Source organism: Topomyia yanbarensis, chromosome 1 (assembly GCF_030247195.1).
Source record: "Topomyia yanbarensis strain Yona2022 chromosome 1, ASM3024719v1, whole genome shotgun sequence".
Classification (NCBI taxonomy): Eukaryota; Metazoa; Arthropoda; class Insecta; order Diptera; family Culicidae; genus Topomyia; species Topomyia yanbarensis.
This window is the reverse complement of record NC_080670.1, coordinates 156,958,169-156,984,036: the sequence shown is the minus strand read 5'-3', so window position 1 is coordinate 156,984,036 and position 25,868 is coordinate 156,958,169. Positions and strand designations below refer to the sequence as shown.

The 25,868-nt window shown below is 38.3% G+C and overlaps 1 protein-coding gene across 6 annotated transcripts in view; it reads right to left on the bottom strand.

Moving 5' to 3' along the window:
* The window catches only part of LOC131678720 (chondroitin sulfate synthase 1), an 83,826-nt gene that overhangs the window by 22,823 nt on the left and 35,135 nt on the right, over positions 1 to 25,868 (bottom strand). For 2 of the 6 annotated variants that reach the window (XM_058958999.1, XM_058959037.1), the window contains exons 1-2: positions 16,470 to 17,303; positions 2,741 to 3,213 (exon numbers count right to left, since the gene is read on the bottom strand). In XM_058958999.1, coding sequence (XP_058814982.1) covers positions 2,741 to 2,876 — 136 coding nt within the window. In that variant the 5' untranslated portion in view covers positions 2,877 to 3,213; positions 16,470 to 17,303. Of the gene's footprint in view, positions 1 to 2,740; positions 3,214 to 9,714; positions 9,735 to 15,576; positions 15,725 to 15,791; positions 15,812 to 16,469; positions 17,304 to 25,868 lie in introns of those variants that run through there. The other 4 variants (XM_058959031.1, XM_058959015.1, XM_058959023.1 and 1 more) reach the window with 4 other exon arrangements.

The following is a 25,868-nucleotide window of genomic DNA, read 5'->3' as shown; positions in this document are numbered from 1 at the left end:
AAGTGGCGCGATGTTGGGCCTTGGCGCCCGACTTCCACGAGTGTTGTACACCGTCGAGAGTTTTGAGCGCATGCATACTGCCACTAGGTAATTGTACGAATCTATATTCGCACTGCGGTAGGTACGAACGTTGGTGATATCAGAGAAGAATCGCCCGTCGATTAGAACGTGATCGATGTGGTTTTCGGTGCGTTGGTCAGGTGATCTCCAGGTGGCTTTGCGCATACGCATCTTTTCGGGGGAAGAAGGTACTTCAGAGTACCATGCCACGGAAGGCTGCGAAGCTCACGCATCGTTGATTTTCCATACCTTTTGCCCTGTCTAGAAAAGTTCCTGCAGTGCTACGACTTCAAAGTTGCGTGGTTGGAATTCATCCTAGATTATCCTGTCGAAAGCTGGAGAGCAGAGTGACCTGCAGTTTCATGTTCCGAGTTTCCAATCGTAGTCCTTATTTCGTCGCGTAGGTATTTGCCGATTGTTCCGATTCGTATTTTCTTCTGCATTGTTCGTAACAGTAAAAAAAAATTTATATTCTATGTCATAAAATTTATGTTTTACTGAAAGTTCGATTGACGGCACACACTTTCCTCTCAAACGGTTTTTGCGAAATCTCGTATATAGGGTAAAAGGTCCGAATTGGACCAGTCCGTATTCTATTATTCACACACCGATTAAACGAAAACAGTTGATCGTCTCACCCAAAACCAGATATTAAATAAAATATATTGTCCGGCAGATCCATAATTATGGTAATGTACTTGATTTAATAAGTTGTTGTTGCCAACAAAAATCTTATTTTTCGTCTTACACATTTTTCAAAAAGTTCGCTCCGAAAAGAAATTCGCCCCTAGCGCACGCACACGAAAACTGAGAACCGCAAAATTTTGTGAGATAGAACAGAGCTATATGACAGCCATGAATGAGCTTTTCATAATATTACCATAACTGAGAAACAGCTGGGGGTTCAAATTGGCCAGCGGTCTGAATTGGCCCATTTCCCCTTCGCGCGATCATGAATCGGTTATGCCCAGAAGTCCCTACTCTCGGCCATAGTAGCATACGTCCAATAATGCCTTTAGGTGGATCAAACAAAAATGTCGCTCATATACACTAAACAACACGATCAATGTCGACATGACCAGGAACTCTAGTGATATGAGAGAACCCACTCTCTTCTAGCATCTGAACCGTACACTGAAAATGAAGTATTAGATTAACGATCCCCGCAATCTTCTAAAACACACGCGAATCTGCGGACACACGGTTATAAAATCGAATTTATACACGCAAAGTCACATACACGCTACAAAAACGTTAACATACAAATGTATACGAATATACGAATGGACACACGGCTATAAAACATAATTTATACACTAGAAGTTACATACACGTTAGTACATGCGACATACAAACGCAAGCGCGATTGAACAGATTAACTACAAATGCTCGAGCCCTTCGCGATGATACATAAGATCGTGAAGTCCCTACGCCCGGACGTATGTAACGAACACATTCAGAATCGCAGTCCGCTGCAATTGGCCTAAAGCAGAGTTTTAGTGGGTGACATTTCCCGTATCGTCTGCAATTGTACTGAGTGATTCTGACGGGGTGCCCTTCCGAGAACGTAGCTCTACATCTCCAGTAGGATAACTCGCAAAAACTTGGCAAAAACTTTCTCTATGACACGCAAAAAGTAAGTATTAGGTGGTACAGGTATATCAGGAACTCCTTTGTGCGATCGATGGTCACATACATACGCAAAGTGTATTTGCCAAACTCGTCGAAATCAGTCGAATGATATAAGAATTTTGGCCCTCCGGTTCTATGTAAAAACTCGATTTTCGGAATACCAAAACTTATGGTAGTTTAATCATAGTTTGATGTAGGTCATGAACATTACTATAAAAATGTATCGATAAAGCCTAAAAGTTTTAAGAGAACCTTGGAAAATGCTCTTGAGAACCTTCTAATGTATACGTCTCTTTCGCTTCAAAGGGAGTTTAAAGTCTTGAAGCAGTTTTACAGAGTAGTTGGTCATATGTTCGATTTTATGAGTCTAGTCTTGAAGATATCTTCAAGTGTACCATAGAAGTAAAATTGTTACTGGGGCAATATTAGCAATATAGAGTTTGTAAAAAAAATAGTAAAATTAAGCCCTACGACAATCGCATAGTTAATAAACAAAACTGTTCTGTAAAGTTTTTATTGTGTATTAGAAATATAACGTTTGTAGTGACTCTTATAAGGTCAAAACAATCCGACTCACTTGGCAGTTTTTCTCAATAAACACTGCTAGATGAATTAAATCTATTCTTACGTCTGATAAGAGTCACTCCGAACATTTTATTTTCCATCCACGACAAGACCTTCACCGAACATCTTCAAACGAACAGACAATAAGACGGACGGACAAACCCAGACGTGGTTTTTTTCGGGACCGGGTTTGTGTTTCGCGGAAGAAAGCCAAGAACCGTCGACGATGGCCGAACAGCAATTTTCTCATCAGCTACAATTTAACAATCATAGGCGGCGGTAAAATATCCAGACCCACACTCGTCAGCCCTCTCAAAGTGGATGAAGTAACTCGTACCCACACGGCCACAGACACCAGTGCGGTTTGCGGTGGAAACTTTAAGAACGACAGGTAATTTTCTCATCAAACTGGCAGTGATGATTTGTTCTCCCTCCGTGAGTCTCGATTTTCTGTTGGTAAGAATCACTTGATTGAAATACTTACACTTCTGTTTCATGCTGTTCATTGAGTTACACATGCTGACGATCTCGAGCGTTCGATAGTTCCGGAAGAGAGCCCCGACGCACAGTCCAATGATGATCCCGAACAGTCCGTACAGAATCTTCTTCCGCTGTGACATAATTCTAATAAGTCTTCTATAATTCAGCTTAACCGTGAGGTCACACACTCACACTAGTTCACTACACTCAGTAACACACTAATCACAATTTAACACACAAATAAAACCATCGCTTCAATATCGTCCCGGTACTGGAGCACATCCGCGGGATCGAATCCGGATTATCTCCTTTCGGTAGAAGGTTTTCAGCGGGCAATCCAGTAGGCAGTAACAGTTGGAGTTCCATTTGTTGCCGAGCAGCAGAAGGCTCCAGTGCGAAAATGGCAACGTGGAAGAGGCTATAGCTATAGACGACACCGAGGCTATCCGCTGATCGATGCACAGTATCATGTTAGATCTGGAAGAGCAGAAAGAGCGGGCATTTATTACTAATTGGGATTGGTTGTAAAAAACAAAAAAATAATGATCCTAATCCACCCGGCGGTGTAAGTATGCCTTTCTCACATTTACAAGTTTCAGAGCAACGAAGAATCTATACATGTAATTCCAAGAATTTCGATAATCATATTGATAAGGTTTGGATATTATTGCATATGGAAGCGTTCGTAGTGCTCCAAATCTGTCAAAAGCAACTAATTTGGCTAAAGAAACATAGTATCTTCACAAATATTCTAATTTGATAAATCCACGAACAATGTCCAATGGATCCCACAAAATTGACCGTGATTTCGTTTGCAATTTGAGATTCGCGTCAATCGCATAGCTTTTCTGATGTGAGAAAAGCAAAAAAACGCTAATCGTGAGAGATATTTATACGCTTAGGCCTTGAGTCGACCTGGATCAGCTACAGAGCGTCACGGTAGTCGATACCGGTATTAATCACAGCGCCTAACACCCGGCTTAGCCCGGGGTCTGTAATTACGTTTTTTCATAATTATTTATGTTTCACTTCACCCGTCACCACGATCTTCAACACTGACGTTAGGGAGGGTAATTTTCTATAAGATCTGATAGTGGTGGGTAAATTGTGCAAGTCGCGGATATATCATTTGAATTCCGAAGTAGGTTAATTGTGCCCACCAGATCACATCCAGAGCAGCGGTGCACGAGGCACGAGTCATAACCCTTTCCAACGATGGTAGAAAGGATTGAATAACCTAATTTGGACTTAAACCCTGATTGGTTCGAATTTAATAAAATCTATACTAAATACATGGAAATGAATACAAAATCAACCGTACAGTCGGACAGCCGACTGTACTCGTTTGCTAGGTGTATTGACGACATTCGACCTTCCCATAAAAACTACAATTGTTATTTTTGCCTGCTTCACCTAATTTTTCCTGTCAGTTGTTCTCAGGCTCAATGCACTTATCTAATTCGCCAGACAGAGCTGTCTGTTTCTCTTTCTCTCTGTCGCTGTCTCTATAGACGCGACACGACTGACCAAGTTTCCAATTTCGTCGCGCGTTCGTCATTCAATACATGTAACAGTGGGACCTGATTAGAGTAGAATGCTGTTGTTAATTTTGTCGATTTCAAGCTAGGAGACATTCAGGGTCGAGTGCGGTAACCATTGGACTTCTGCCGTAATGATTTCATTTCCTTCCGGTGGGTGTGGAAATCCGATCATTCATTTGTTCATTCATTCATTGGGCATTTCTTTCGCGGCCGCCCGGCTCATTATTAATCAGCTTGTAAACGTATATGGATAGAATGCAGGCAGAACAGTTACATTAGCGTGCTCAGGTACAACTGAGGGCCATTTTAAGGCGAAAATAACGCGCGGTATTTCCGCGACCATGTGTTGTAAATGCATATTGAAGAAATTAATTTTTATTTTTTAATTTTATTTTAATTTTTCATTTATTTATATATCATCTGACCTAGTTGGTCTTAATTGAATAATATGAGGATGGGGAAAAGTCAATTTGAGTGAAACATCAAATCAGCGAAGAAGTATGTACAATACAAAACTTACCAATAAAAAAATTTAAAATATTGCAAAACAAACTAGCACACCGAAATAATCAAAAAAACAAAAGTAGGAAAGAAAAGCGGCAAATTAAAACAGATTAAAATGTCATCAGTAAATATCTGACCGGTCAGAAACTCATTCATAGCCGGTTCTTGAAGGTTTTTCACAATTCACAAACAAATCGTTGAATGTGGCAGACATGAAGCAGATAGGATCATGACCAACATACAGGGAGTCTTTGTGCTCCAACAGCAAAAAGGTTTGTTGAGGCGGCGCCGGTGGTTGAGTGGTAAGCGTGACCGCCACTCATCCCAGTTGATCTGGGTTCAATCCCAGTCGAGGTCGTTGAAATTTTTCTGAGGGTAAAAAATCTGAGGCCACGTCTTCCTCCGGAAGGGAAGCAAAGCCGTTGGTCCCCGGTCCATGAGTTTGATGGATCGATATCTAGTCCAGATAGTGGAGTCAAGTAGAATCCAACTTCTATACATAGTAACTCCCGTGATACTTGTGGAGTGCGCAGTAGTATATACGGCCTCTAGCAAAAGCAAGAATCCGACTAACATTCCTTACCTTTCCTTCCGCGATCTACGTTCTGGCTTGGCTGGTATTGATGAATAAGCACTTTAGGATTACTAGGAGTTGCACATTGAAAAATGTTTCGCTACTCCCAAGCATAATTATTTACTTATTACCTGTGTAACTTCAGTTAGTCTAGATCGATAACGAAGTGGCCACGGGTGGTCGCACAAGCTCAAGCTCAAGCAAGCTTCAATAGCAAAAAGCTTTGTTGATGGAACACACGTTCCGGTGAATAAATGTAGGATTAACTCAATAATTTCAACGAATCTGACTCTCCTAGAAGGATCTTAGCGGCGAAACAGGTTGGGCTACTCTTCTTCTCCTTTCAAGCGTGTGAAGATCTAATAATCTACACCGGTCTATGTATAGCAGAAAATTAATAGTGCCCAGCCGCGGAAGGCGTCTCCATGCATAACGAACGAATTTTCTTTGAATTGCTTCAGTTCTGGCTATCCAAGTCACTTGATACGGACACCGTATTATGGAGGTAGATTCCAATATCGGCCGTACCAATCCATAGTACAGTGAGCGAAGGCGGAGAGGGTCATTTTGCGGTTTGCTTTGTTTATAATAAAGTCGGAAAGTGACTGCAAAATCCAAAGTGACTCCAAAGTCACACAATTGTAGTACACGCGCAAGATGCTGATCTACAATACAGTAGTTGACTTGTGCTTACGATTATACCACACACTAAAAAAATCTGAATTTTATCGTTGATGTAATTCCAAAATTGCCACAATCTACCAAACCGTAATTGACGAAATGACGAAATATAGTAGTGTTCTGTTTAAGTTTAGATGGAAGATGCGCAGTGTCATAAAATACACTCTTCAACATTTTAAACGAAATCAAACGTAAAACTTTGTCTATTTTTATGCTCGTATATGCCATGGTCAGGAGACGTAAATTTACACTTTTTTCTAGGCGTGCATATTACACTGCAGTTGTGAATACTAATTGTTAGCGAGTTTTAAGATCACTATTAATTAACAGTGTACAAGAGCTGTTGTTAAGGGAAGTAATCTCTGATATACTTGACGATCATGTGTAATTCTACGTCATCAGTGTAGAATATACTACATCACAATGGTAATACTATAGCTCAAACATTAATAAAGAGTGTGAATAGAGTGGGCCCAAATTACTTCCTTGAGGAGCACTCGAATTAGTCGAAAATGGAGTAGAGAACACGTAATTAATTTTTTTCTAAAAGTTGGCAATCTCTCTGATAATCAATTCGAATCAAAGAATCAAATCACTTATATTAGGTTCAAACGTTCCAAAAGTATTGCGTTGTCAATTCTGCCAAATGTTGATTTCAAGTCGGTAAATATTTTATTGATCTTAACACCAGCGTTCCTATTACGTAAACAGAAAGAAACGATCTAAACGAGATTCGTGGAGGTTGATCTTTTTGGTGAATCCATGTTGATCAGGGGAAAATTAGCTTTGGCAAGATGCAAAGAGCACATCGTTCATTATGATCTCAAAAACTTTGGAGTAGGCACACAACGATGTAATTAATCTGTAGTTTTCAACATTTCATCGATCTCATTTTTTGAACACAGGGAATATAATCGGCCTTTACCACCTGGAGGAATAACGACACTGCCTGAAGGAACAGTTGGATAGAGTAGTCAACGGTAAAATTGACGCATCCGCGCATTTCTTGAGAGCACATTAAAGTATACCATCACGATCTGGAGTGACTGAATATTATTGTGTGGCGAACACTTCTCCGAAGCCAGACTAGCAGTTCGTTTCTTGAAAAACATATCAGTTCATTTCCTTAACTTTCTGGGATTATTGCCTCTTAGAATAAAGTAGCAGTTCTTCATTAGCACCTCTACGACCCGAACCCTGTGTTAAGTTGGATACTGCTCAACTGGTCCCAAGTGGTGAACTTAGTCTACACTGGGTGAAAGATCCTCCCGAAACCCGATTCGTGGTTTTTGACGGCTTTGTCACCGGTGGTGCTACTTTGTTGGTCCCTTAGTTACTTTCTCTGCAGCTCGGAGAGTACACTCTTAACCACTCTGTCGACGGCATCCCAGATATGCTCGTCGTCACACATCTCTTCAACGATATTGTCGGAAAAAGGGGTGACGATGCATATCCAAACCGATACAGCTACTTCCGGAAGCATCCAAGTCCGCCAAAAACTGCGTCAAATGGAAGTTCACCTCTCCATGCTTCCTATGCACCCAAGACGACACATTTGGGATGAGTCGGTGAGTCCACCTACCATTCTTCGCGTTGTACCACTCTTGTTGCCACTTAGCCAACGTGTCCGTTCTGACCAATCTCCTTGGAATTCGTGGATTTCTCCGCTGGTAGCATTCCACGTCTTCAGCCAGAGTGATTCAGATGCGGATCATCCCGGCAATTTCGCATATCGCCTCCGACGATATCGTTCTGTACGCACTCGCGACACAAACAGCCGCTAGGTGAAACGTATTTTTCATCTTCATCCGGCCCCACTTTGAGTTCAGCGCAGCTGCCCAGACCGATACGCCATACCTCAGTATTAAGAATGAGACGCCCGCTAGGAGATGTATCGCGCTGTATCTTGTTCCTCCGTTTTTCTGCATGATCCTTGCCAATGCGCTAGTTGTCATTGTTGCCTTCTCACACACATAGTCGACATGGCTGTTTGTAAATTAACCGGTCTTCGATCATCACACTCAGGTGCTTCAGCGCACGCATCGATGGGATGGATTGTCCTATTGTCTCTGTCGTCAACATCTCCACCTCCTTAAGGGTCGTACTGGTTATGGTCGTAACAACGTAATTTGCAAAGCCGACGATCTCGACTTCTCTGGTCAGTACCTTTCATTGTACATTAAATTCCAATTCGTTGGGTTAAGCGTGGTACCCTGAGGTACTCCCGCCGTGACCCTAATCGACCTCCGCCCCATGTTCTTGCACAGATATTCCAGAACCCGCATTCTTTGCAGCGCTGTCGCCACCCAGCTGGCACTATTGAACGCGTTCTTCACGTCGATCGTTACCACGGCACAGTAGCGATTACCCCTTCTCTTTTACTTCAATGCTTTCTCCGTGCTCACGATGGCTGTGCGAGTGCAGTACCTTCGAGATCCCTTTCCATAAGCCGAACTGCGTTTGCGATAGTCCGTTCTTTTTTCAGCGTAAGTCGTCAGCCTGTTTCCAGAAGCATACCAAGAGCATCCTGCAGGCATATAGGCCGATACGATGGTGGATCTCCTGGTGGATTCCTCTGGTTTCGACAACAACGTCAGCTTCTGGATTTTTTTTATCTATCTGGGAAGAGGCCATCGTCCAGGCAATTCTGTAGGACTATCCCAAACATGTCCGAAAACGTCTGAATCGCGGTCTTCAGTGCCACGTTGGGGATACCGTCCGGTCCGGAAACTTTCCGCTCTTTTGCCACAATAAGGAACTGGTCGCTGGAGGCTTGATGTCACCAGCATTCCCACCGTCCTCATCGACGTAGGGTGTAGATGACCATGAGGTTGGGTCGTGCTTCGGGAAAAGACTTGATCTTGGTTAACACGACACGGCAAGCATTTGCACCAGCGGTTAACGTCTATTTCTCTACAGAGCTCCTTGCAGCAGATGGACTTACTTAGCACTATCTCGCGTTTAAAAGCGGCCCTGGCCGTCCAGAATGTTATGGAGACAGACCATGACAGCAGTGACGCCTGTACTTATTTTGGTGTTAAATATTAATCTATAAATGAACGAACGCCCATTTAATACCTACCCCCGATTTGAATGGGGCACGCAGGGATCTGACCTGATTTTGTGATCAGTGTTGTTTGAATATATATATATATATATATATATATATATATATATATATATATATATATATATATATATATATATATATATATATATATATATATATATATATATATATATATATATATATATATATATATATATATATATATATATATATATATATATATATATATATATATATATATATATATATATATATATATATATATATATATATATATATATATATATATATATATGACTTGTATCCAAATTTAGGTAGGAAGGAATATGTTTCTTCATCTGGATTCTCAACACAATTCCATTAAGGAGCTCCAGGTTAGTGTGCGGTGCAAATCGAGATAGCTCGATTTCATCATCATCCATATACACCGGAATCATGATTCAAACGTAGTTGTATTCGATGTTGTGTTACATGACGTTCTTCACAAGGATGCTTCCAACCTCAGCAAAACTTATGACGTTTTTATCATCTTTAGGAATTGTTTCACTAAGCGCACATTTGGTATAATTGAAGATTGTTTAAAAGTCAGTCTCAATGGTAATTCTCACCTTTCACTTCTGTAGTTTTTTTTTGATTTCACTGTGCAGGCAGAGGAACGATACTGTACTGTTTGTGCAGTGAATGAGAAACAAAGCAGTAATATTGATTGCTTGCTTTATTGGTAGCTTTAATAGTAATCTTTCGCTTCTGCTCTGGACGAGATCAGAAGGTAGACATGAGCAAATGAAAGCTTACCAATACAAGTATATTTTTTAACATTTTATTTCGTTCTGGTCTTTTTTAGTTTACTTAAAATATTCCTGTACCGATGTTTTACCAGTACTAACGGTACTGCTTCAGTGCCGTAGTACCGGTACTCACCTAAAAGGTCCGGTACTTGTAATCCTAGGCAGAGCTTGAAAAAATTGACATCCCTGCGTGAACTTGAAAGAAAACGAAATTTAATTCATCCCTGTAGCGATGAATGAAATGCACATACAGTTTCGGACATACAGTTTCGGACATGTTCAGTTTCAGAAGCAAACTGAATTTTCTTCCTATGTTAGCTCTGAGAGGAATTATTGAGCAAAAGTGCATCAGATATACTACGCAGTTCACTTACGCTTGATGTAGAAGATGCCAACTTTTGCCTTCAAACTGTCCACATAAGAACAAATGAATGCTTTGGTTAGCGAAGAAATTTATGTTTCCTCTGCACTATAGCATTCGATTCTACATGAAATTTCAGTCAGTTGGAAAGTTAATGAATGAGGTAGGCGATTAATCTGAATGTCGGTTTCGGTAAATGCACGCCGAAATAGTTAACTTATTTTGAAATTTCGCAGCACTGATCCTAGGCAGCTCCAGCTACTTGAATCAATCCGCCACATTTTGTCTAGCGACACCATTTCAGAAGAAACCCTCATTACTTGACGCGATTCGAAACTAGGCACCGACATAACCACAACAACTAGAGCGGTTCTCAGACCTGAATCTTAGAGATATGAAGAGGTTCGCCCACTGACGTTACACCGCAATCTACAAACCGACGGAAATCCACCAACTATCCATCTACAAGACTTACGGGTCCTCTGTCTCGTCCATTGAACCAGGAAAAATTATCCGCAACCACCTTATTAATACTCGGAATACCAAGGGGGTCTAAAAATGGGAACGCTTACTTTGACTGGTCATATCTCAGCCGTTACATAATCGATTTTAAATCTGTCTTCACCAATAGAAAGATTTGTATTTTGTGAATACGTCGAATCAAAAAAATAGAAGAATAGAGTTGTCTACCGTAAGTTACAGTAAAAAGAGTATAACAAAGTCAGTGAGAAAAAAATGGGAACGCTTCTTTGACTTGCCATATCTTAGCTGTTTCCTCACCAATTTTATTTCTTTCTTCACCATTGGATAGGTAAATCTTTTATAAACACAGTGAACAAAGAATGATGGAAAACAAATTTTTATATCTGAAGTAATTGTAAAAACAGTAATTGAGAGTCAGTACAGACGAAATGAGTTTTTCTGTTCAAACATTCGTATCACGACCGTTTGTCAACCAATTTCAACTTTCCTTACACCAATGCAATCCTTAGAGCTTCTAGACTTGTAATATATGCAATAAATAGTAGATTTTAAAAAATTACTATACTTTTCGAGTTTTTAGGAAATAAGATTTTTACAATGTATGTGGCATACGGTTGATTGAAATTCTTTGCGACATGTTAGTTTTATGGTTTGAAAATTACTTGTTTACTCAATAGTTCTACATATTATACATGGATATTATTATATCAAAATGTTTGCACAAACGTGGAGAAACACAATATTGTATGTAAGTTCCTAAATTATAGAGCATGTAAGGACGATTCAGTAAATACGAAGAAGTTCAGAATTTTATAATATTCGTCATATAACTTTAAATTTGAAGCGATGACCTATGCATTTTAATACACCAGTCGATTGTAATTGATGGCGGCTACAATTTCTCAAAAAACACATTTTTATATTTTCTCAAAAAATAGCCAAAAGTACGTAGAAGTACAGAAATTTCATTTAGTTGGCAAATAACGTCGAATTCAAAGTGATGGCTTATACCTTTTTATATACCAATCGATTGTAATTGATTTTGGTTACAATTTCTGAAAGAACATATTTTTATTTTTTCTCAAAAAAAGCCAAAAATACGTATAAGCACAGAAATTTCATTTAGTGGGTAAATAACGTCGAATTCTAAGGGATAATTTATACTTTTTTATACACCAATCGATTGTCTTGATGGCGGCTACAATTTCTGAAAGAACACATTTTTTTATTTTCTCAAAAAATAGACAAAATACGTACAAGTACGGAAATTTGATGTAGTTGGCAAATAAGGTCAAATTCAAAGTGATGGCCTACACTTTTATATATACCAATCGATTGTAATTGATTTCGGCTACAATTGTCGCAAGATAAACTTTTTATATTTTCTTAAAAACGACAAAAATACGTAGAAGTACAGAAATTTGATTTGATTGACAAAAAACTGCAAATTAAAAGGGATTACCTACACTATTTATACACCAATCTATTGTAATTGATGGCGGCTACAATTTCTGAAAGAACAATTTTTTATATTTTCTCAAAAATTAGCCAAAATACGCAGAAGTACGGAAATTTTATATATTTATTTGGATAAAACATAAAAATTGTTTTCTCACAAATTGTAGCCGCCATCAATTACAATCGATTGGTGTATAAAACAGTATAAATCATCCCTTAGAATTCGACGTTATTTACCCACTAAATGAAATTTCTGTGCTTATACGTATTTTTGACTATTTTTTGAGAAAATACAAAAATTTGTTCTTTTAGAAATTGTAGCTAAAATCAATTGCAATAGATTGGTGTATAAATTGCATAGGTGATAGCTCTGAATACTTGAAGTTATTTGTCAACTAAATGAAATTACTGTAGTTCTACGTACTTTTGTCTATTTTTTGAGAAAATATAAAAATCGTTCTTCCAGAAATTGTAACCAAAATCAATTATAATCGATTGGTATATAAAAAGGTATAGTTCATCACTTTGAATTTGACGCTATTTGCCAACTAAATGAAATTTCCGTACTTCTACGTACTTTTGGCTATTTTTTAAGAAAATATAAAAATGTGTTTTTCAGAAATTGTAGCCGCTATCAATTACAATAGGTTGGTGTATAAAAAAGTGTAGGCCATCACTTTGAATTTGACCTTATTTGCCAACTACATCAAATTTCCGTACTTCTACGTATTTTGTCTAGTTTTTGAGAAAATATAAAAATGTGTTCTTTCAAAAAATTGTAGCCGCCATAAATTACAATCGATTGGTGTATAAAAAAGTATAAATCAACCCTTAGAATTCGACGTTATCTACCCACTAAATGAAATTTCTGTACTATATTTTGAGAAAATATAAAAATATGTTCTTTCAGAAATTGTAGCCAAAATCAATTACAATCGATTGGTGTATAAATTGCATAGGTGATAGCTTTGAATACTTGAAGTTAATTGTCAACTAAATGAAATTACTGTAGTTCTACGTACTTTTGTCTATTTTTTGAGAAAATATTAAAAAATTTCTTCCAGAAATTGTAACCAAAATCAATTATAATCGATTGGTATATAAAAAGGTATAGGCTATCGCTTTGAATTCGACGTTATATGCCAACTAAATTAAATTTCTGTACTTCTACGTACTTTTGGCTATTTTTTGAGAAAATATGAAAATGTGTTTTTTCAGAAATTGTAGCCGCCATAAATTACTACCGATTGGTGTATTAAAATGTATAGGTCATCGCTTCAAATTTAAAGTTATATGACGTATATTTTAAAATTCTGAACTTCTTCGTATTTACTGAATCGTCCTAACACACTCTATTATTTAGTAACTTACATACAATATTGTATTTCTCCACGTTTTTGCAAACATTTTGGTATAATAATATTCATGTATAATATGTAGAACTATTGAGTAAACAGGTAATTTTCAAACCGTAAAACAAACAAGCCGCAAAGAATTTCAATCAACCGTATGCCACGTACATTGTAAAAATCCTATCTCCTAAAAACTCGAAAAGTATAGTAATTTTTGAAAATCTACTATTTATTGCATATATTACAAGTCTAGAAGCTCTATGGATTGCATTGGTGTAAGGAAAATTGAAATTGGTTGATAAACGGTCGAGATACGATTGTTTGAACAGGAAAACTCATTTCGTCTGTACTGACTCTCAATTACTGTTTTTACAATTACTTCGGTTATACAAATTTGTTTTCCATCATTCTTTTTTCACTGATTTTATAAAAGATTTACCTATCCAATGGTGAAGAGAGAAATAAAATTGATGAGCAAACAGCTAAGATATGGCATGTCAAAGAAGCGTTCCCATTTTTTTCTCACTGACTTTGTTATACTCTTTTTACTGTAACTTACGGTAGACAACTCTATTCTTCTATTTTTTAATTAGACGTGTTCACAAAAGATGTACCTTTCTATTGGTGAAGACAGATTTAAAATCGATTATGTAACGGCTGAGATATGACCGGTCAAAGTAAGCGTTCCCATTTTTTTTACCCCCTTGGTATTCCGAGTGTACAAGATATATTGATCACTGATGAAATCAATTATGGTTGCTTGCGATGGTCGCTTTACGTCGGATTGTGTCTACGTTCAAGCTAATAACATCGAGATACAGGGCGTGGTTACCGAAACGATACCGGGGATACTCCTCTGTTTGAATTGGAGTTATTAATTTTTATTTATTAAAGGCATCTTCAAACGTCTTGTATTTTATGTGATTTTTTAGCAAATCACTGTTGCACTGAAAAAATATTCCAATATTATTTTCTAAGTTATTTATGCATAGTAAATATATAAAAACATACACAAGACTGACGTTGAAAGGAGTTGTACCGCTTATATTTATAGAGTCGAGTAATTTTAAAGTTTCGCTTATATCGAAACCTGCCTCAACAGCAATTCGATCAAAAAGAGACAATACAACAAAGAACCGTGTTGGATTTCTGTAATAGCGAAAGTCAGGATCGCAAATAAGTGAATGTCAAAAAGATAAATATAGCTAAGTAGGATTTCAAGGGTTGCGAGATGCTGACAACTGGTTGCGAAGTGGGATGTTTATTGAAAGCAAAGGTGAAACACTTCGAGTAGAAACGATATTCTTAGTTTTTCAGTTAAAAGAAAAGAAATTAAATCGAATTTAACGATAGTTGTTTAATCGAACAACTATTGCCAGCAAGACCGGTTGAATAGTTTTACGGTAATCATGATTTAAAGTTATCACTACTCTTGGAAGGCGTGGAGCGCTTTAAAGTGTTGTATGAAAATTTGGGAAAATACACTCAAAGAGTGCTCGTTTTTGAGATATGGTGCTCACTGGAACAGAACGAGAAAGCAGTAAGGCACTATAAGTTACTTTAGACAAATTCCCAATTTTCGGATCTAATTGTTTATTTTTATAAAATTGTGCTACATGCGAGCAAAAAATAAAAAAACCTTTCTTAATTATGACCAAAAGAAGTAATTTTTGATAAGAGCTGACTCATGTAAATTTGCAAACTTTTTGAAAATGCGAACAAATCTACAAGGTTCGTAACAAATTTTGGCAGTATGTTTCGAATAGCAATTTCTCCCGGTTGCGGAACATGATTCAGATTTTGGCAGCATTGGATAGCTCATTCTGTCAGGTATCAGATGTAAATAAACAGTAATGAGCCAGGTAATGAGTAAACGTAAAATGTCCAAACAAGAGAGCAATCGGTACGTAGTTGTCGCTTTATTGCGCGTAAATGCAGGCGTAAAGGAAATAGTTCGGTCGCTAAATGTGTCGGAAAGGACAATGTTTTATAGGCCTGGGGAAGTGACAGACTACCGTACACACTCACCTGGAAGAAATATATACAAGCTCCGTTTCAATACGCCGAACGGAGCGGGAGTAGAAAAAAAATATTAAAAAGATTCCAGCAAAGATGGGTTTAATACCACGGGTTTTCGGTTTTGGATATAAGTTATGCTATGCAGGCGTCAATTCATGAATGTTGAGACTAAATCACGGCAATTATAGAAAGCTGATGTTTTTAATTAAATATTAAAAAATTACCATATGTTACAAAAGAAAATGAACCATAAACACTTCATTGCAAATATGATCAACTGTTCTAATTTTTCCAGAACATAGTATTTCCAGCAAAAATTCGTCATGCATCCTGCAGTATTTAAAAAAACGAAATAAAATTTTAAATCGAGTACCCCAATTTTTGCCCTAATACGCAAGACTCATTTTTTTTAAATTTTCATTGATTTTTCATTTAATTCATTTCACAATAAAGATCTCAGTTGCCCTTGCTTCTATTCATTGCACTGCGCAGTCGAAAAGTTAATAGATAAACTCCCCAAAATCACCGCCTCGCTTCGCCACTGGATTGTAAACTAATTTAGTGTGGAAAGATACCACGCGGTCAGACAGTATAGTACGTAGTCCAGAGGTTCAGCAAATTGTTTGCTCGTCGCTTCCACCACTTCACGGTGTGAAACCCGTAAAACAAATGAAGCACGCGGCATGAGTATTTTTTCCTGGAGATACCACTACGGCGTAAGTGTTTATGACATAACTCAATAACGAAGTGCTAATTGCATTGGCTGACTGTTAGTGATTTTGGCGATTTCATTTGCGATTCATGGAAATACGCTTTGATCACAAGTTCTTCCACTACTAAGCATTTCACACATGTGGTCCCGTCATATCCGTAGTCTACATCCAAATCCTAGTCGGACTTACCATATCTGGTACGCTAATTGGTTCACATTGATCCCACATACACTGTTCCGAAGAATTTTAATCCTTCTTAATAAACTCGGATAATCCCGCGAACGCCCAACCTCCAACACGACGTCTTCAGGCCTCGAACTAATCACTCGTAATCAGGATGATCCGAAACGAAAACAACATAATCGCGCACAAAACCAATCGCAATTTGTCAAACAGCCACACAAATCAATTATCGAAGTGTCCCGATGCAACTGAACAGCGCTCTCCACCAAAAGGGGCCGTCACGCGATGACGAGCTCGCCGACTTATGCAGTTTGTGTCCACCTTCGCAACTGACCGGCCAACGAACCACCATCCAAGCAACCGACAACCGACGACTCCAAGCAGAAGCGACTGCGTTGGCAACTTGCCGTACCTTGACATTCACTGGTACCGGCGGCGGTAGCGATAATGTTTTCTTTTTCGCAAATTAATCAAATAATCAATCCAGCCAGCAGCAGCCGGGGCCTGTCAGGAGGCAATTGCACCGCGAAAAGGTCGACGAATCAATAGCTTTGTGAGTGACGATGCGGGGCGAATTGATGCCCCGTAATGCGAGCACGTTTCGAGCGATTCGAGCTTGTAAAGAACGTTCCGACGATCGACTGGCGACTACGACACACCGCTTCATTTTTCGGCAAAACCGTTATCATGGGTTAGGAATTTTTTATTTCATTCGTTTCCCGTGCTCTAGTTATGTACACTTTCTGACGTGCCAATTCGTGCTGACCTGATAACAGGGGGAAAAATCGACACCGCGCGAAGATAAGAGGATTGACCTGTAATGAGGTGATGTGGAAGCTCAAGGATGTAGAGCATTTGTGTAGGTATTTTTTTACTTTTGGCGGGTAGGGTATTGGGATTATAGTGAACTTATTGGAAGCAGTTTGCATGAATACAGATTCCGTTTTTTTAATATATCTGTGTGGGTCCAGTCGGTCTGCCACATACTGATGAGATGAAGTCGAAACGCCAATCCATGCTTTACTAAATTGATAAGGAATGTGTTTTTCATGAACAAAACTGCTTACATAAAAATGTCTCTCTAAGAATTAAGGGGTCATAATTTACACGAATTATGATAGCAAAATTTTATAAAACAAGATTTTCAATATAAGATTGTGAATATTACAAAGTTCTAATAAAATTTCAATTTTTTTTTTCAACAAAAAATTTTCATGATCAACGGAGATTAGGGATTCGCCCCAAAATGCTCCTTTCCATCGCTTTCGGTTCCCACGATATCTCTCGAATGGATAAAATGAAAATTATGGGTTTCGGTAACTCATTAGTTAATAGAAGTTTTCAGTGATTTAAGGGTTCTGAGAATTTTTTTTCGAGAGTTGATCTTTTCTAAAACATCGGTTGAGAATGGTGAGGATTTTTCCAAAAAGGTTGGTTGAAAGCATTTTTATTTGATTTTGTTTGAAAAGTTTAGTAATAATTATTCAAATTGAAATTTTTTTGTTGAATCACTGGCTATTATGATTATAAATAACCTTTGAAAATTTCAGATCGTTTAGTTCAAGAGTATTTGACATATCTTGGTCTCCGCGAGATCACTTTTCAATAAAGTTAATACCGAGATAATCGCGTTCAAAGTTTGAAGTTCGAAGACACTTCTGATGTAGCGGTATTAAGATCTGTAATTTGAGTTATAATTCTCGCCATGTAAATTTAAGTATACATTATTGAGAACATGTATTTTAAATATATCCAAAAAAATCCGTTTTTTTGGCCAAGCACAACATATATAACCACTTCATAGAACAAAGTGGAACGCATCTCGTTATGATAGTTATGATAGTTCCGTTACTTTGCACATCAGATCTTTGTATCGCACATTCGAGCGCGATGTTGAACAATAGATTAGAGAGTCTATTGATATAGAATATTTTAATTAGCGTAATATTGCGGTTTTTTAATTTATAACTCTTGAGCTGGTGAAAACGGCCCCTTAATTACAAATTTAATAAACCACTTTATTTTCGAACCTTTGGATACAAAAAAATCAACATCCATATTAATTACGATAACATTCTACCTTTTCGAATGTTTAGTTTTACCAAATTTGGTTTTACCTACTTAGGAGATTAGGCGAATTTTCTTGGCTCCGATATAACCCAGAACTCGCAAGTTATGGATGAAAACATTTGAAACTCTATGTTTACATGTGCATCGAAAAAAACATTGGCAGTTAATTTTTAGTGTTGAAGCATTCTTCCTCTCTTCGTTACGTGGAATGTTCCGTGAAAGAAGGGACATCCCTAAGGGATTGCACGAACCGTTATCGTTGGATTATACAAGTAAATGTTAAACATTTGGATTATAATTTATTTGTACCTATATGTGGATGAATAAAAAATAACCAATTGTTATTTCGTGTAGCTTAAACTTCTCGTCAGTTGCTCAGAAAAAAGGTATTTTAAAAGATTTTTTTTTAAATGAAAACAACAAGAGAAACAAATTAACGAATTTTACGTATTTTTGAACATATATTTATTGAACAAAAAATAAGTTTTTGTATGTCAAAATAAGAAAAAAATAGTGGATTTATAAACAATCTCTCACCAAAGCTCACCACGGACAACTCAAACCCCGTGCAAGATTCAGGTGGGAATTTTTACTTGCAACAAAAAAGTAAACTACTTCCTTATTCGGAAGGCTTTTCTGCACAGGATAAAGGTGTTTGTAAGTTGAAATTTTAGGTATTTTAGTATTTTTTTAAATAAAGTGGTCATGTTTTCGGCCTTTTTTGTAGCTCTAAATGCGTTAATAACATTATAATATGAGATTTTTTTAATGCATTTTTTTAGTTCAGTCGCAATTAAATTATCTACAAAACAATGTTTTACTTGTATCCATAGCATTTGCCGTATTCTTGTAATTGTGCACGAAATTTTGAAAAACATTGTTCTCTGTTAATAATTCTAACGGTTAAAGCAAAGAATCGACTTTTCGTAGCTGACAGATTAGCAGACTTCCTTAGGTATGATGCACATATTCACGGGAACCCAATTAGAGTATTTTCAAATTTCCGCCTGAAGCAACTTTTTCTGGCAGGGCCGCCAATAGTAAGCACCTAAATGGATCAATAACAAACGATAGCTTACAAATAGAGGTATCTGTTTGCATCATTCGTTGCTCGCATGTCAAACCAGCAACATCATGATTGTAACGTCCGGGCGGTACAACAAGTGCTAATCGCTATGGACCTTTGGAAGTGTTGGCATTACCCCGCACACAGCCAAACCGTGTACGAACCTTTCGGGTACTAGTACCACTTGCACCCGCCTCCTCGCTGTTGGACCGGAAATCTTGCATATACGAACGAGTATAGAAATGCGAAAGGATCGAGCCGGGTACACACGATCTGCAATGTTGGAGGACAGGAAGGCTCTGGATTGAGTGCAGCACTGCAAGGTGCAACGTGTGTGCGCTTCTTGTGAGCTTACGTTGTGTTATTTTTATACTTGTGTGTGCATTGGGTTGGAATTCTCATGCCAAAATATTTTCGGCCTTTCGTAAATACGTAGGATAATATGCCTATTGGCACACACGTTTCACAGTTCGGATATACGGGACGTGTTTTTTGCCTTTCTCGATAGAAAGATATATAAATTGCTCCAAAAATGAACTTCTTAACCGACCATTCGATTCAGTTCGTCGAGTACGGAAAATCTCGGTGTGTATGTGTTTTTGTCGAGAGGGAATCTTCAAGAGACGTCTACCGACTTGGCCGTGGTACTGCAGCTCTTTCTCCAGTAAGCCTACCGACTAAACCGTTTCGATGAAACGTCAACCGAATTAGTGTGACTGTAAGTAGCTGTCAGCTATCCTTGAACCCGTTGCCTTTTCTGTACACATTGAGCCAGCTTGCTGGCAAACCCTCGCTGCGTAACCAGTACACATATGACCGTCGCTAGATCCCTTGTGGACGTGAACCCGTCCCCCAAGGGAGCCAAAATACTTGGCTCGTGTTCCTTTAATGGCCACACTCGCAGGGTTTATAACCGACTAACAACTTGTTCATACTCTGCTATTCTATTTGCCACTTTTGTTGAAGTTCCGACAATATTAGTGTCACTACTCTGCTGACGGCATTCCATGTGCCCTACTCTCGGCACATCTCTGACATAATGTTGTCAACGTTAAGCGAAGTCATCTTTCTTCGCGATGCATCGAATTTAAGAAAGACTAGGACCACACATTCCGGTGTTTCCTCGACGTTTATGCACCCCGGACAAAAGGGTGACACTGCGTGTCCGAACCGAAGTAGGTAATGTTTGTAACAACCATAACCAGATAGGAACTGGGTCAGATAGAACATTAATTCACAAAGCCTTCAATTTGCCCAGGTTGAGAAGACTAGTGTGATCAACTTTTCTTTTCCCGACGAATTCCAATCTTGCTGCCATTTGGCCATCGAGTCAGTCTTTTCCATATTCCCTTAGTCCACTTCCGCTTATAGCATTCGTTATCTTCCACTAGGATGATGCCGACAGGGATCATTCCAGCGATAACACAGACTGTGTCTGATGAGATACTCCTGCACGCGCTCGCAACTCGCATGGTCATGAACCTGAACGTTCTACTCAGCTTTACTCGTTTCCACTGTGTCTCCAGCACCGAAATCCAGACAGGGCAGCCGCACCTCAGTATTGATGATGATACGCTAGCCAGAAGACGCCTCATGCTACTGCTAGGCCTGGCGTTGTTTGGCTTAATTCTGGTTAAAGCGTTGATAACCTTCAGCGCCCACTTCGAGACAATGACATGCTCCCCGCTAGCCATCACTGCATACACTTTACAATTGCTGACCAATACTTCCGTTTTGTGGTTGGTTATCTGCAACTTCACTTTTTACATCCAGTTTCTAATCCTGTCGTTTGCTTCCATCGCCAACATTTCCACCTCTTCCGGCGTTTTTCCCAGTACCGTTATTACAATGTCGTCCGCGAACCCGACGCGACGATCTCTACGCGCATAGGCAGCTTAAGCGTTGAATCCAGGATGAAGCTTTTCGGGGCTCCTGCCGCAACTCTAAGCGATTTTTGTACCCTGTTTGTCTCATAGATCAGGATCCGCTTCTGGAAATAACTCCTTAGAATTCAACACAGGCAGCTAGGGACCTTCATTTTTGCAGTTATTTCGCTGTGGCTTCCCAGCTTGCGTTTTTGAACGCGTTTTTGATGTCTTTCGCTATCACGGCACAGTATCAATTTCCTCTTCTTTTCTGTTCGGCTCTCTCGATCACTATCCACGCGGCGTCCATCGTAGACTTGCCCTTTCGGTATCCGAACTTAACTTCCGAGCTTAGGTTTAGACTGGTTTAGGCAGTAGCACTAACTTCTGTATCTTCCAGTTATCAGGGAAGTGGCCCTCATCTCGAAGCTTTTGGAACATTTTTCTGAAAGTATCTGGGAGTGTCTGGATTGCCGCTGTCGATGCGATGTTGCGTTCTTCACGTAACCCCTCTACCAATGCGACGAGCTCCTCGTTAGAGACTTGTATCACTTCGGCTACCTCGCCATGTGGTATAATCCGGAAAGAGCCCTTCTACAATAACATTCAGTTCATCAGGGAACATTTGCGGAGGCGTCATGGGCCCTCTGATCTTCGTTATCGTCACACTGTCTGCGCCAGAGGTTGGCGTCAGGACCTTGGTACAACTCTTTAAAGCAAATCAATTTACTTCGCTTTATCTCGCGTTTCATCGGGGCGCGGAGCAATAGGGTAAAGTGATTATTTTCACCATACTAAGAAGGGTGCCTCACTAATTTATTAATTTCTCGGCCTACAATTAATGGAATGCGTAAAAATTTACATCAAAAGCTTTGCTTCGTTGTTAAGAACCAATATAATAACATAAAAGCGCTGAAAACAGTGAAATTCTCGTGTTTGAGCACAACGAAAACTCGAATCGAATTAAACAAAGATGGCAGACACTGCTCTAACCAACGGCTTCAAATGGGTAGGGTGATAATAAAAACATGGCGAAAATGGGCTCATAACCCTATATTACATTCCTTTCTTTCAGCTTCGGTGCTCTCTGAGCGTATCTTCTTGTTCTAAGGCAGCTAGCGCTGAGGGCTCCGAGCTCCTCGTTCCACCAGTATGCTGGACGTTGTCTGTTCCTGGATCTAGTGTTCTTGGCATTGTGGTATGCTCTTGCTAGCGTTTCTTATAACTCTTTCGCGTTTATGTCAGAGGAGTCACTCGCTGCCTGCAGCGCTTCCACGAAGAAATCGTTGTCAAATCCCTTTACTTTGCACTCCCGCTCGCGGGCTCTCGGTCTCTGTATTGTCGCTTAGCATCGTTGACCAAAACTGTACAGGATTGCCAGTGGTCGCTATGCGTGTAATCCTCGCAAACTCTCCAGTTCATGTTTGCCAATAGCATCGATGACGGAGCAGTTGATTCATAATACATTTCGATTCATTTTTGTCGCAGCATCCGTTTTTATAAAGAGTGCACGGAAAACATCCTTTCATAAATTCATGAACAAAAGATTTTGTGAGCTGAACGATTTACGCCAAGTTCCTGAAATTATGAATAATAAACCTCGTTTTCATAGATCTATTTGTGTTTTTAATAAACTAGCTCGCCCCGAATATGTACATGGCGTTACACTCGAATGTTTGGTTGGGTTACTGTTGTTGTTCCCTGGACATGTTTAGTTTTTATTATGATTCTTGTTCATAATTTGGGAATACACAGTCGATAGTCAATCGATGCGATTTTTGTGACCGTTAATGTGCTATTTTATGCTTGAGTTTACTATCGGATTTTTCTATCAGATTGGCGAGATTTGTACTCATGATTTCAGGATCTTTGTCACAAATTTCGTAATTTCTATTCACGTTATCGTCATATTTTAGCCATGTCTAGAGTGGTTCGTATTCATGATCTCGATCCCAGTGTCGATTTTCTATATTTTAATCATGAGTTATGTGATTTATGATCATGATTTTAGGAACTTTGTCATGATTTTCATTATTCACGCTTAGAGATTTATGTTCTTGATTTCAAAATCTTAGTGACGATCTTTGGCATTTTTGTGATTTTTTACTTTTGTTATTTATGTTTATGATTTCAGAATCCTAGTCACATTTTTTGAAATTTTTGTTCACGTTATCGTTATATTTTATTGTAGAGCTCACTTTCGAAATTGACTCATGTTCATGATATCAGCAGTTTTGTTCTGTGCACTTAATCACGAACAGGATTTGTGGTGCTCAACGAAGTCCGTCAAGACACGAACCTAAATGAATAACGATGTTCGAGGTCCTGACAGTTTTCTTATATCTAATGCTCGTACCTACTACCGGTCGCTAGCAGCTCGACATTTCATGAAAAAGTACATGGAACAAAAATGATTCCATGAATAATACTCCAACTTTTGTAAAAGAGTTCGTGTGAAAATTTTATTTTCACCATGTTACATTAAATTTAAAATGAATATATTGGGAATATATTCTAAATATTACAAACACACAAAATAGATCGCAAATCATACTAGGAATCGTGAGCTCGTTCACGAATTTATGTTTAATATTTCATGATTTTGTGAAAAATTTAACGAGCACGAATGGTCGGTTGTGACTGTTGTACTAGGAGTATCGAACGAGTTTACAAAAACATAAATAATATATTATGATTCCGTGAAATATTTTACGAGCATAAACGGTAAGTCGGTACTATTATACTGTTCATAATCACATATCTGTCCCATTTTCCATGGGATTTCCTATTTTTATGGGACTAACTTGCGATCTTAGGCAGTATACTAGGATTCAAGAACCTTGAATGAATATTTTATAATTTTGTGATTTATTTCACGGGTACGCATGGTCAGTCGTGACTATTAAACTAGAAATTATGAACCAGTTCATGAAAATATGAAAAATATTTCATGATTTTTTTAACTATTTCATGAACACGGATATTTATTGGATCGTGAAAAATAGATTAGGAATCATGAATTAGTTCACGAGGAATGAATGGATTCATGAAAAAATTTCCGAGTTTCGTGAAATAGTTCACGAGAAAATGTCCATAAATTTTGTGAACTAATGTTCCTAAATCAATGAATGTTCAGGAATCAGTCAACCTTTGGTTTAATAAATAATGTTCATAAACTTGTGAACTAGATTTTAACGACATTCAATTAGCTAGAGATTACTGGGTAGGGAAAGTTATGAAAATTAGAGCCATAGTACTCAAGTGAGAGCAAGCATGTTAAGTAAACAGATCGAAAAACTAGAAGTGGCAGGGTTATTAGAACAGGCTTAATATCGTACGGGCTTAATCTTTGTCTTCTGCTAATGAGGGTCGAGCTTAGGCAGCATAACTACGAATCACCCGAGTTCACTAGCATGTGTCCTTCTTTGGCTGTTATTATACTTATATTGTGCTTGTTCAAAGTAAGATTATATTTTTATACAGTGAAGTCCCGATTTTATCTACCCCCGATTTTATCAGTTTTTTGACCCGATTTTATCAGCTCCATATGAAAAGTGATAGTTGGTACACTGAAACCTTCATTTACGAACTCTTTTTTTAAGTAATATTCGATTTACGTAACTTTTTTTTTACTAAATTCGAAATAACGAACTCCTTTTGGAAAGTTTGAGTTCGTACATTACAGCATGAAGTTATGTATTCTTAATTAATTGTTACTAATATAAGTTGGGTATTTTCGGAATGGGGTTGACGAGTGCATGACGGAAATCGATGTCTTGAGCCGTTTTGGAATCCAAGATGGCCACTTCTGGTTTAGATAAATTCTCTATAACCTCAACAATATGGGTATTTTCGGGATACGGTTGACGAGTACATGACGGAAATTGAACCCATATTGTTCGTTATCAAGAATATTGCTCAACCGGAAGTCCCCATCTTGGATTTCGAGAAGGTTCGAATTGTCCATTTTCAGCATCTACTTGTCAAGTCCGTTCCAAAAATACCCATATTGTTAGGGTTATCGAGAATATTACTCAACCAACAAATATTAATAAGAACGTGAAGCAAACTGTTTTTACGAACTAAATCCCAAATAACGAACACTTTTTTTACGAACTAATTCAATTTACGAACCCCCGGTTTGGTTCGTAAAAGGAGGTTTCAGTGTAGTTTGATGGGCTCTAGCAAACGAACCAAGTTGAATTCGAGTAAATCCTTTCGTGAGCATATTTTTCTTATCGTAGAGATCCGAAATGCGCAAAAAAAAATTTCATTTTTTTTTAATTTTGCGCTGTCAGAGGGGGTTTAAGCTAAATAATCAGGAAAGGTTATGAGGCAATATCTAAGGACTACAAAAGAATATTTTAAGATCTTCGTTTTCTTAAAAAGAAAGCAAAATGTATG